The sequence below is a fragment of the Ischnura elegans genome (assembly GCF_921293095.1).
Source record: "Ischnura elegans chromosome 13 unlocalized genomic scaffold, ioIscEleg1.1 SUPER_13_unloc_2, whole genome shotgun sequence".
NCBI lineage: Eukaryota > Metazoa > Arthropoda > Insecta > Odonata > Coenagrionidae > Ischnura > Ischnura elegans.
The window spans coordinates 6016392-6030369 of NW_025791658.1; the positions used below are offsets into that span (position 1 = coordinate 6016392).

At 42.2% G+C, this 13978-nt stretch overlaps 1 protein-coding gene across 2 annotated transcripts in view; it reads right to left on the minus strand.

Moving 5' to 3' along the window:
• Positions 1–379: 379 nt before the first annotated feature.
• LOC124172708 (endothelial zinc finger protein induced by tumor necrosis factor alpha-like) overlaps positions 380–13978 on the minus strand; it is a 122492-nt gene continuing 108893 nt past the window's right edge. For both annotated transcript variants that reach the window (XM_046552177.1, XM_046552176.1), the window contains exon 7: positions 380–1508. In XM_046552177.1, coding sequence (XP_046408133.1) covers positions 505–1508 — 1004 coding nt within the window. In that variant the 3' untranslated portion in view covers positions 380–504. The remainder of the gene's footprint in view (positions 1509–13978) is intronic.

Below are 13978 nucleotides of genomic sequence, written 5' to 3' on the forward strand. Positions count from 1 at the left end.
AAAAATATTTTTAACTAAATTGTAATAATTCTTAAAAATGATAATAATAAATTAACTAAACTCGTTGATTTATTAACCAAATTAATAGTTTAATTAACTTATGTTGCATTATAAACATTCTTTAGTCTTCTTCCTATCATTTCAACGTTTGTTTATGCCCGTATACAGGACAGTTCGCCTAATTGGGGCAAAGTGCACAAGTCCCAATATTTTATTTTTTAAATTTTATTCTCAAACCACCGGATACAGCTCTAATTGGCCATTTTACACCCGGGTGTTCAACCAATGTAGCAAGTAAACGTACACGAACAACCATGCCCTGGACCGGGGAAACCTATCCAGGCGGGACTCGAACCCGCGACCTCTTGTTTAGCAGGCGAGAATGTTACCCCACCGCCACCGAGGCCGGCAATGTCCCAATTAACCGGAATCTACTGTATTATCCATGAGTAAACATGTCGCGTGGACATGGGCAGCCAATCTGAGCGAACGACGGGATCAATCTCACTTTTTGTGCGTGAGCATGTGGTTGTTGAGGGTACTATTGGTGGAGAAGGATTTTGTGCATACAGCGCAAGAAAAAGGCCTCTCTCCCGTGTGCAATCGCAAGTGATCGACGAGGTGGCCTTTCCTGGAGAAGCACTTGTCGCAATCGCTGCACGCATACGGTTTCTCCCCGGTGTGAGTCCGCATGTGAAGGTCGAGCGAGCAACTCTGGGCGAAACGTCTGCCGCAAAGGCCGCACGGATAGGGTTTCTCTCCGGTGTGAGTCCGGGTGTGGATGCGCAGGGCGGTGGTGTCGCGGAAAGTCTTGGAGCAGGTCTCGCACGAATACGGCCGCTCCCCGGTGTGGACGCGCATGTGTTTGTCCAGGCCAAACCTCTGAACAAAGGACTTTCCGCAGACTGTGCACGCAAAAGGTTTCTCACCGGTGTGCGAACGCATGTGTATCCCGAGATGGAACTTTCTAGAATAAGACTTTCCGCATTCGCCGCACGTGAAAGGTTTCGCTCCCGCGTGCGACCGCATGTGCACGTCGAGGTTGTAGCCCTGCGTGAACGTCTTCCGGCAGACGCTACATGAATAGGGTTTCTCCCCCGTGTGGGTGCGGGCGTGCTTCTTGAGGGTGCTGCGCTCGGCGAAACACTTTCCGCAGACGCTGCACCGATGAGGCTTCTCTCCGGAGTGTGTGCACGCCACGTGGCGCTTCAGGATGCTGCGACGATTGAAACGCTTGGAGCAAACGCCACACGGGAAAGATCTTGCGCTTGCGGGATTGCATGGGTTTCCGACACGCGAGGACACACTTTGCGAGTGCGGTTTCTCCAAGTCCCCGTCCGTCGCACCACTTTCTTCTCCCGCACGGGACGCTGCTCCGCACTCAGATTCAATGAGGATCACCGAACATGAGGGAGTAATCCAGTCATCGCTTCCGTCAATCCCCTCACTTCTCCCTCCCAGCAGATTCGAAGTTGTTCGCGGGGGCACTCCGTCAGGTAGTGGCAGTCCTAGAGAAGAATTTCACATTAAAACCATCGCATGAAACAACAAAAGAAATTAATTAAAGATGAAAAATTAATTATTAGCTAATATGACTGTAAAACGAAAACAGGGTCATTCTATTTCGATTTTCGCCGGTCAAAATCTATAAAGGGACTGAATGTAAACAAGTGAAAATTTTATAGAATGTTCTTTACACCCATATTTATATATACTTCTCACAAAAAATTATGACTGAGACTCAACTACATTCAGAGTAGTGGAGCAGTGAATTTCAGTAAAAATGCAACCACTTCATATGCTCCTGCAGTCCAACATGAAATCTATAAAAATTAGAAGTTTGAGGCGTGACTTCGTGAAATTGCTTCGTGTTCAATAAATTTTTGTACACTTCCACACAAAATTCTACCATATATATTAACATATGTAGGTAATTTCTTGATTGAAGCTTTTGCGGCTCATGATGATTAAAAAATGAGTCACATAGTACGGGTGTATGCCGCGTGTCGTACTGGAGATTGCCCCGACGTTTCGCGACTGACTGCTGGTCACTTTTTCAAGGGAATAATGCTGGCATTGGTTTTTGCTGCCTTTTTTTATATTTCAGGTAGGAGGGGTGGGCGGACAAAATATTTTAAAGCCCGACTCATCCGCGAGGCCATAGAAATAAAGAAGAACAACTACAATAGAGATACCGGATTACGAATCAGCAGTACTTGGAACCCAGTCATCCGCAACATTTCGCTATCTTCCCCCTCCAGTCCTCACACCCTCCGCCCACCCCTCCCACCTCATATTCATCGAATCGGTAGGGTTGGAAGGCTGGTCAAGGTGGGGAGGCTTGATTGGAGGGTATGGTGGTCCTTAACTCGTACAAAGTTACCAACTAGGAGGAACACAAGGCACACAATCATACGACGTAACAACATGGGAAGAAAACAATGTAACAAAATAAAAGGTTGTGGATAAAGGTCGATGGTATTTGCACAGCGACAAAACTACTTGTTGTTAAAATCATACGTAAAATTTGCCAATTTTTTTTTATTTAACTTGAAATCCATAATTTGTGGACATAATTCTTGGAAGACATTTGGAGGATAGAAAAAAAATTAATTAATATTAGATAAAGAGGTGAGTTCTACGGCCTCAGGGTCAACTGGGAAATGAAACACTCCAATGGCCGTAACAGGGGACCTCGTCGCAGGTATGAACAAAACACTGTGTCGGTATTCTGGAATGGGAAGATTCTCAGCGGTGACCAACCCCAGCCTCTCAACCGGAAACCCTTCACAAACACTCGTTCAACAGTGAAGGAAACCTTCGCGAAGGTTTTGAGGGGGCCTCGCTAAGGCTGCTTCAGTTAAGAAATCGCACATTCTATTCGTATTCCTACCGCTCAACATTATACAGTAAAAACTCTTATGTAGTAAACCTCTTTACATCATAAACCTCCGTACTTCATACCACCCCTACGGTCCCATCAGATTTACAGGTAAATTTATAGGCAAACCTCTTTGTAGTGAACCTCTCTATCTCAATAAACCTCCACTTATCATACCAAGGAGACACCCCCGAGACGGCCTAACCAGCTCCACAAATCATACCGAGACAACTAGCGACCATTAATGCAGCCGCGATTACGTACATGGAATGACATTTTCAGCAATAAATGTTTCACGCTTATTTTTTTCTTATTCACCTTTAATATGCTGTAATTTTCACGTTAACCATTAGTTACCACTATTTTGTTCCATATGAGAGCATACCTTACAGTAAATAATTAAAAAGATATCCAACTATCATAACCATTTTAAGAGACTGTTGAATTAAGAGAGATCACATCGTTTTCTATTGAATCATAGTAAAAATCACGCGATAGCGGTCACTTTCTGTTATTAATAAATATATGTTCACTAATGCATGCATGTTTGTTTAAACACATGAATATATTGGTTTAAAGGAGAGTAGTGCCTTTCATTTCCAAAGGATATGAAAAAATGGTGCCTATCACTGAAACCTCTGTTTAGTGAACCTCCATACATCAAATAGCCCAAATTTTGGGCCCCTCCATGACTATGTAAAGAGGTTTTACTGTACAAACAAAACACTGTGTTGGTATGCTGGAAAGGGAAGATTCGCAGCAGTGATCAACCCCAGCCTCTCTACAGGAAACCCTTCACTAACACTCGTTCAACAGTGAAGGAACCTTCGCAAGGGTTTTGGGGGCCTAGCTAAGGCTGCTTACGTTGAATCCAATCACTCGCTTAACTATGAAGGAACCTTCGCAAGGGTTTTGGGGGGCCTCGCTGAGGTTGCTTAAGTTAAGGGATCACACACACAATAATTCACACACACAACACCTACTCCGTGGGTTATACTCTGAGAGAATTTGCTAGAAAACGAGCGATGGAACTGCCACCTCTAGGGTAGAAGCGTGCCGGTTTCGGAATCCAAGATTCCCTTCTCAACGCAACTGAGGTTTTTAAGCTTCACTTCAACAAGGTTGAGTGATGACTCATACTCATGACGTAGCTACTTTAATCAATCCTTCACTTAGTCGGTACAAAAGTAAAAAAACAGTTGTCATACATTTTTGCTAATAACAATATTTTTTATAATTTTTCCAAAAAATAATGACATGCATCAATATATAACTCGTATATGGCTTATAAAATATATAAAAATCAGGACCCTTCATAGATTCGTTCCTTTACAAGACAAAATGAAAGTACGATGAATACGTGCTTGCAATTTAGAGCATCAAATAAGTCATTTACAAAATAAATAAAGTCAGTTGTTGGAAGTGCCGATGCTAACTTTAATTTACCCAGCGCCACACTTGAACGGAGAGCTGCAGCCACAGAAAAGCTGAGTACTTGCGTTGCTAGCCCCACAACCATTTTTTGGAATTGATTAGGCCACATGTGAGCATTCCATAATGCTCTCGTTGAGGAACTGGAAGAATCTAATTTATAAACCAGGCGAACATTTTCAAATGAGAGAATTTCACTGTCTAATATAAAATCAGTTTTCAAGAAATTATTTCTTACAGATTTTACATGATGCGGCACATCATACAAACTAAAATATTTTCCTTTCACCCTCTTCAAAATAAGGTTTCTCTGGTGGAACAACCAACTGGGTCATGACCTTACGGTTTGCACTTGCCTAGTCGCAAACAAATGGTCTAGGCTCCAATTTTATGGACACCAGTTGCAATATTACATGACTTAGCAGCTTCTTTATCTTAGCACCACTAAGGCCCATATTCTCAGTCGACCCTGTAGGGCCAACAGACCCTGGATACGTCATCAGCCCCTACATAAACTGATCTCGCACTACATACGTCACATCAAGCCCTACATATGGCCGTTTTGTTATGTCCTTGTTATGTTCCTTGGCGAGGAAACTGGACAAGAGGTGATAGTAAACCTCTCTAAGACCCAACTGGACGAAGGGACATCTGCAGTACTTAGGAAGGGGCTGAATTTCGCAGTAACACCAGAAGTTATCCCAGAAGAAATTATTAGCCGCGTAGAAGCAGCCATTAGCCACTTACCGAGAGTAGCAGCAGAGGAAATTAGGCAGGACTCAGCGAGGGTCCTACGCACGGTGAAAAAACAGCCGCCTCGACCGAACATAACGAAAGAAGAAAGGAGAGTCTTGGCAGCACTCAGGCAGAATATGAGCATTGTCATCCGACCCGCAGACAAAGGTAAAGCTACAGTTGTCATGGACACGGAAGCCTTCGAAAGCAAAATGAAAGAATTGCTGGTTGGTGGTCCGTATAAGAAGCTAGAGAAGAATCCCACAGGAGGCATTAAGCGGAGGACGACAGAGTTGATCAACAAGTGCATCACTGATCCACAAATGAGAAAATCCATCACGCCTCAAGACCCGAAGACTCCATACATCTACGGTTTACCCAAAATACATAAGGAGGGCGTTCCCCTTACACCAATCATCAGCTCCATAGACTCTCCCACGTACAAATTAGCGAAATACGTCGCATCTACGCTACAACCGGAAGTCGAAAAGGCCAAATCATATGTTAGGTACTGCCGGCACTTCCTCGATCTAATACGCGAGGTAAAATTGGAAACAGGCAATATCTTAGTTGGCTTTGATATAGTATCTTTGTTCACCAAAATACCGACGGAGAAAGCCATCGGCGTCATCAGGGAGAAATTCGACGCCAACATCACCACCTTAGCCGAGATATGTTTACAATATATATATGTATATATGGACCATTTTGAGAAGACTGCGTTGGAAAATGCAACCCACAAACCATCCATGTGGCTTAGATACGAGGACGACACATTTTTGATATGGAAACATGGTAGGGACAAGTTAATAGAATTCCACAAATACTTGAATTCCATAGACGACGCCATCCAATTTACGAGAGAAGAAGAATGCGGCGGGAAGTTACCCTTCCTCGACGTCCTCGTCATCAGAAGAGAAGATGGATCCCTGGGGCATGCGGTATACAGGAAACCGACGAATACAAACAGATACCTCCTAGCCAGCTCACACCACCGCCCATCACAAATAAAAGGGGTAATGGCAACAATGATTCACCGATCTATTCAGTTGACCGATAAAGACCATAGGAAAGTGGAACTTAATCAGTTAAAAGATATATTAGTTAACAATGGATACGGGAGAAGAGAAGTAGAAAGGACCATCAACAAAAACTAAATTCCACTCCTAGGCCCGTAAACGCAGACGAAAATGACAACGGAAAAGAGCATACCTGCATTATATCAAGGGGACTACAGATAGGATAGCCAGGATTTTAGAAAAATATGACATTAAAACAATATTCAAACCACGTAGGCGAATTAAAGTTATCATCCGGAATGTCAAAGAAAAAGACCTGTTAGAAACCAAAGGTGTATATGAAATCAACTGCCAGACATGCGGTAAAGTGCATGTGGGCGAGACGGGCAGAACCATACGGACAAGAATGAAGGAGCATTCCGCCGCCATTCGACTGGGCCACACCGAAAAATCAGCCGTCGCAGAACACGCCGCAACAGGACATGACATCGAGGCTACCAACGTAGAAGTCTTGGCGAAAGAAAGACACTTCAAAACCAGAATAACAAGGGAGGCCCTTGAGATAAGAAAACACCGGGATAATTTCAACGGAGACCAAGGGCAACACATCAGCACATCCTGGCTTCCAATTAATTGCCAAATCTTTCTCGAAAGCCCCAAACCTACCCTTCCCCCACCCCAACCTTCATGAGAATATATATTCACGCGCACGAAGAAAAAGTGTCATCGCCCTGATGAAGTCTCCAGCAGCGGGGACGAAACTGTAGGAATTTTAATTTGTGACACGGGTAAACCCAAAAATAAGGATCTCAATACCATGGACCGTGAAAGTTTTAACCTACATGAACCTTGTTTCTACGAATATATAATAATATTTGTCACGTTTGGCACTTGGTATACTTTTGGGAAACCAATACTTGATTTAAGTATAACCATAGAAAACGTATTTTCATGCCACTGTTTGCCCCATAATAAACTTAATTACAGAAGGTGAAAGCGAATGACGAACCTTGATGATGCAACGTAAGTTCTCACGACAATGATCATATTTGCCCCGTACTTATCACTAACTAGTACACAATGCTTCTGAAGTAATTTAAAGATAATACATCCACCTGGGCCATCATCTCCGTCATTTCTGAGAACATGACGACGGAATTATCCCCAACGACTTATGTAGGGTTAACTGAGAAACGCATGTAGGGGCCTCTTGTTATGTAGGGACAGTTACGTAGGGTCGACTAAGGATACGGGCCTAAGTCCATGCTCGGATATGAAGAAATAAAATATACAACCTTGGTGACTTTTCACAGGAAAATTTATTGGTACGACGCGCTTCGACGCTGAGGCGTCATTATCAAGTACCTGATACGTACTTGATAATGACGCCTCAGCGTCGAAACGCGTCGTACCAATAAATGTTCCTGTGAAAAGTTACCAGGGTTGTGTATTTTCATTTCAACATGGATTTTCACAAAGTTAAAGCCAAATCAATTGAATTCCTCGGATATGAAATACCCTATGGGCAGTTTCCACTGATGAATAAGCCCCCTAACAAAAAAAACTCCTGCATACTTCTCCAATTTCTTAGTTCTCCCAAGATGTGCCACATCCTCAAACCCCTCTATTATGTCCACTGCAGATGAATACAGTAGAACTTGTTTGGTACGTTTCTGAAGGGACCACAAAAATGAAGGTGCTATCCAGGAAAATGTGCTAACCAGGAAAGCAGATGGTAGCAATCATGGTAATTGCACTCTGTGGAAAAGTTTTCATAATAAGGTAGTTTCCCTCATCAAAGAAAACGAAAGGCATTTGATTGCGATTTGTTACCCACCATTAGTTTATTCATAATATACAAATTATTTGGTTTTAAAAATCCCAGTTTAGACGAATGTTAAATGGTCAATTTTAACCTCATTTGAAAATGGCCAGATTGGCACCCATACGATGCCACTCCATGTGACGTCACAGGGACCTAGTTTCTATACGAGAGGATAGGAGTTTTACATCGTCTGAGATTACCAATGTATGCATGAGGAACACAGCTCAGGGAAACATGTCTTAATAATCACCTATTAAAACTAGCTAAGGTCGGAAAGTTTGATAAGGTATTAATAATCCTTATTTAAGCCAAGCGCTACCAGCTAGCATGATATCCAGCTACCTGCTAGCATCCTGCGTCGTATCAGCGCTCAGTTTCGCCCCAAGGTCACCTCACTTGCGGCAGCGGGAAGCAGAACGACATCATGCGGAGTTTTTTCCTCGACATTCATATTTACCCGTCGTGTTTTCGCGCGCTTGAAAATTTTCACTTTTCATTTAATCGCAAAAATTGTAATCGTCGTATAAAAATCTAACAGCTTGAAATACGTACTCAAGGAGTAATAATCTTTCGATTTAGGCAATAAAAATATAAAAGGAAACCACCCTATTACATTTACTTTCGGTATTTCTCGTAGGGTCTCCTCCCTGAACTCGTAGGGTCTCCTCCCTGAACCCACATTGAAAACTTACAAAAATTATTGCAAAAACAGTACCATGTGAAAGAAAATCACAACATTTCATAGATTTCCCTGCGAAAATTACATAAAAACGGTGTAATTCTCTCCTGATCTGTTACATATGTTTTAAGAGTTGGTGGTTTGAGGCGTCACTTAGTGGAATTTACTCATGATGAATGAAAATGAACTTTGTTTTTCCGCATAAATATTTATTTAATCGCGACCGCAGTTTCGACGCACTGCGTCATCATCAGGCGAGGAGTACAATGAAAGATCGTCTTAAAAACCTGACCATATAAACCATAAGTAGTGGGGGGGGGGAGAATCAAGAGGTAGGTGGAGGTTGTTGGGAGGGAGGGGTTGGGTCTTTCCCTGGTTTTTTTAAATGTGTAAGATCAAATTGTGATATTGTTAATGACCTTCTGTATAATTCCCGTTCCCCGCTCCTCAACCTCTCCGTCTTCCATCAACCCCATACCCTCACACATTAGTGGTTTCCATTTCCCCATCTCCTTTTCCCTCAACCCCACCCCCGCCTATGCTCACAAACATGGAAAATTTTGTACTCGATAATGTCCTATTGTATTCTTCCCTCTCTCCCCTACCTCTCACTCCTTGCCCACCTTTCACTGCAGTTAGTCAGCTTTGGTGCATCAGCCCTGCCTACCTCCCCATCCTCTCACATCCCCTTGGCTTTAACGACCACGGGAAGACCCAACCGCCCCCTACTACTTGATTTCCCCCCCCCCGTTCCCACTAATTCTGGTTATATGGTCTGGTATTTAAGACGATCTTTCTTTGTACTCCTCGCCTGAGGATGACGCAGTGCGTCGAAACCGCGGTCGCGATTAAATAAATATTTATGCGGAAAAACGAAGTTCAATTTTCATTCATCGTGTTTTAAGAGGACAAGTAAAGCTAATTAATTTCTTCTTTCTTACTGCTTACTCATGCCCTCCGGGTTTTCCAAGGTCTGGTCCATTTCAATTCGGCCCCTTTCTCGTTGTCCCTACCAAGGGGACTCGACTCACACCCTTTTGGAGTGAGGGAGTGCCGTTACCTGAGGGTCGGTAACCCTCAGAACCTAACATCCATGCCCTTGCTGACTGCGTGGGTGTCAGGCAGTGCTTGACGAAAGCCGGGAGCGTGTGGACGTGGAGTTTTGGCGTGTGCTTCCCTGTAAGTCGCACGCGAAATAAAGCTAATTCCATCGAAAATGTCCTCGCCCTTTATTTATCATAACCCGGGGCACAGGTCCCCGCGTGCACATCTCCTAAGCCACCACGGGCCGGATTGCGCGAACATGTTTTGCCAAAAATCGTCGCTTACTTCTATGAGTGAATCTCCTCGGTGATCACAATCACAGTTAAGAATCACCGTTACTGATGAATAGCAGTCACAGGCAACGAAGTTATTGGAAAATCACGGTTCCGCTCATCACAAGAAATAGCCAAATCTTTCTCTTCCTTCTTCCAAGGTCGTCTCTTGCCATGACGAAACTGCATTCACACTAACAATACCGCCTCTCTGGCCTCTGAAGTTTTCTCGCAAAAGAAGGCGATGTAAATTTTCTGTAGATCTTACTTTCTCATCCATTTCCCGTTCATATTTCCTCAGCCTAGAAATTGACACGTACGTTGCGAGCAATCTTCTTTTTCTACTTTTCAACGTCACTTCTTCGGAGTTTCTTTTTCGTGGGTGTTTCTTTTTGGAATTTCACTCGGCCGGATGCTCGAAATGCATTTTCAAGCGGGACATTTTCATTTGATGCCGTTGGCGAATCAGTTATGGTCCGAATAGAATTTACGCTGGCAGTTGTGGCGGTAGAAGATGTGGGTGAATTGCTGTTGGCCCGCAACGATTTTCGGGATTCGCGCACTGAATCTGGACGCAAAGAGGTTGAATGGCCTGTCGTAGGTGCAACAGGATGAATCATTGTGTCTGCATCTCTTGTGAATTTTGACGTTGCAGTTTCTGTGGGCTCACTGAATGTGCCGAGTGGTTGTCTCTCAATGGCGTTAGCACCAGGGTAAGCGATGATGCTTCCTGCACATGGCGCAGTGGGACTTCCTTCAACTTCATCTTGCTCGGCAGTTACCGCATGGCCCTGATCGTAGGGGAGGGGAATCGCCCCTTTCACCAGTCTGCCGCTAGGCAGTACATCCCTACTGGAGAAGTGCTTTCCACAAACATTCTTCTTATGCAGACTCTTGGGTGATAAATCACGCAAATCCGGATTTCCTGAGGAAAGTAACAGGCATCATAAGGCACAGTTATGTATTGCAAACCTTTGGTGGAAAACATTGAAACTTGACATGATATGAACGAATAAAAGAGGTTTTACTCAGTCATTACATTATCGTTTTTTGACTGTCAGTGATGGCATGATTAAAGATACATGTATGAATTTGCTATGGATTTGGAAGGGCAAAGGCAGAAGACGCTTCAACCAAGTAAGCTATAATTTTACCATTATCCCTTAAATGTTTCACCATCAACTTACATTGCTAAAAGGATATCTGTAATTGAAATGGAATTTATTTATTAACTGAAATGCTGTGCTTAAACAATTTTCTACTATTTTAAATCGCTAACTTTGATAATTCATGAATTGCAATTATTCATTCAAACAAAGAAACATGTGGTAAACTAGCATAATATTGGCATGATTAAGCATATATGAATTTGCTATGAATAAGAAAGAGCAAAGGCAGGTGATGCTTCAACCAAGTAAGCTATAATTTTACCATCATCTCTTAAATTTTTCACCATCAACTTATATTGCTAAAAGGATATCTGTAATTGAAATGGAATTTATTTATGAACTGAAATGCTGTGCTTTAACAATTTTCTACTTTTTTAAATCGCTAACTTTGATAATTCATTAATTGCAATTACTCATTCCACAAAGAAACAAGTAGTACATAAGCATAATAGTGACATACTTAAATCCATATGTATTTGCTATGGATAAGAAAGGGCAAAAGCAGAAAACGCTTTAATCAAGTAAGCTATAATTTTACCATCATCCCTTAAATTTTTGACCATCAATACATATTGCTAAAAGGATATTTTAAAAGGGTAAAAGGGCATTATAAGCCAAAGTTACGTTTTGCAAACATTTGGTAGAAAACATTGAAACTTGAATGAATAAAAAAATGAATAAAATGAAAGAATAAAAGAGGTTTTATTCAGTCATTATGTTATAATTTTTTGATTGTCGGTGATGGCATGATTAAATATACAGCACAATCCCGATCATCCAGGCTATTGATGGGCAGAGACTCGAATACTCAGAAACGATATATGCTATACTCAGAATACGATGGGGAGAGGCAAAAATACTCAGAAAACACGGATAACCCAAAATTTAACTTTAATTCCTTGTAATGCTCATCACTTACCTAGACAAACAAAATATTACTATTTATGTAGTTAGTCTGTTACTTAAGAGTGCTTTCCGGACTCAATGAGAGCCTTCTTTTCCCAGTTTGCGATCTCATTAGTGGCAATAACATGATTGTACCCGTATTATTAATGCTCTATATAAGGCCTGGTTTCGAAAACCACACATCTGCAGCTGCCTGATCATGGATACAGAAAAGTGGTTGGCATGAAATCTTCAAAATCCACTGCTCGACGTCGGAAACTACACTGTCAGGCACCACGCCACGTAGTAGCGTCTCGCACCAGTTGCCCGGGTTGCAACTGCTGTGGGACATGTATCCGTGTTCACGAAGCGTGGTCACGATCTGCGAGGCTTGGAAAATGGGAACACGGTGCTCCCGTGAATGCAGCTAGCATGCAATCGCTTCCTTTTTATGAAGGGGATTCTAATGGAATATAATAAGCCCGGTGTATTATAGCAGTAATGCAGTAATTCCGATGATTTTGCGTCCGATTTTTTTTTATAAAGATCGAGAAAAATATTGAGCGAGAGTAATAAATCATGCACGGATAATCCGCAACACCGATATACCGCAGCCGGATAAACGGGAGTCTGCTGTATACGAATTTGCTATAGATTTGGAAGGACAAAGGCAGGAAATGCTCCAACCAAGTAAGCTGTAATTTTACCATCATCTCTTAAATTTTTCACCATCAACTTAGATTGCTAAAAGGATATCTGCAAGTGGGATGGACTTTATTTAGGAGCTGGATTGCTGTGTTCTACTGCAATCCAAATCACTAACTTTGATAATTCATGAATTGTAATGATTCATTCGACAAAGAAACAGGTAGTTAACTAGCTGGCTAGGATAGCAAACTTACCAGAATGTGCGATCCATTTGCTTCTCCTTTCATTGCCCATCAATGGAAATTTGTAGAATCGAACGCCAGGGGACCGCTGACGGCTGGATCTGCAGCCATAGTAATGGCACTTATTTCCAGCCGTTGATGTTGGACAGAGAAGGGGCAAAGTTGTGCCGGCACAAGAATGACTGGTTTTGGTAAGACTATTACTGCAACTGCCGGATTCTAAAAAGGAAAATACATTTCATGACATTATTTCAGCCCAATACAGGGGTGGTTTCTTATTTTCTTATAGCCTAAATCGAAAGATTATTACTTGCATTATCCTGTAGTACGTATTTCACGCTTTTAGATTTTTTAATGATGACATCTATTTTTTGCGATTACATGAAAAGTAAACATTTTTAAGCGCGCAAAAACACGACGGCTAAGTATGAATGCTGGGAAAAGCCCGTGTGACCTCAGTCTGGTCCTGGCTGCCACCATGTGAGACCACCTTGGTGCGAGGCTATTTGTGCCGCTACGATGCAGGCTACTTGCTGCCGAGCATGGCGATAGTGCAGAGTATCCTGCTAGCAGATAGCGCTTCGCTTAAATAAGGATAATTAATACCCTATCAAACGAAGGAAACTTTCCGACCTTATCCAGTTATAATAGGTGATTATTAAGACATGTTTCCCTGTTCTCTGTGCCTCATGCATGCATTGGTAATATCGGACGATATAAAACTCCTGTCTACTCTATAGAAGGTAGGTCCCTGTGACGTTACGTGGAGTGGAATCGCATGGGCGCCAATCTGGCCTTTTTCAAATGAGGATAAAATTTGACCCTTGCCATTCGTCTAAACTAGTATTTCTAAAACCAAATAATTTGTATATTACTAGCTGACCCGGCGAACTTCGTACGGCCTAACAATCAATGAACTAACAGTTTAGTTAAACCATTTATAAATCAAGAGCGGCTGTATCGTTTTTAATCATGTTTAATTTATTATAATAAAATAAGAATACAAATCCTATTAAACTACGTAAATGAGTTTCAAAATTGCTTGTCAGAAAGACATTTTCTTTATTGAATCTGCATAGGGTGGATCGGAGCACGTTTACGCGGATTTTTTTAAATGAATTTTCTTACGTTTTAGCTTAAGAAATTTA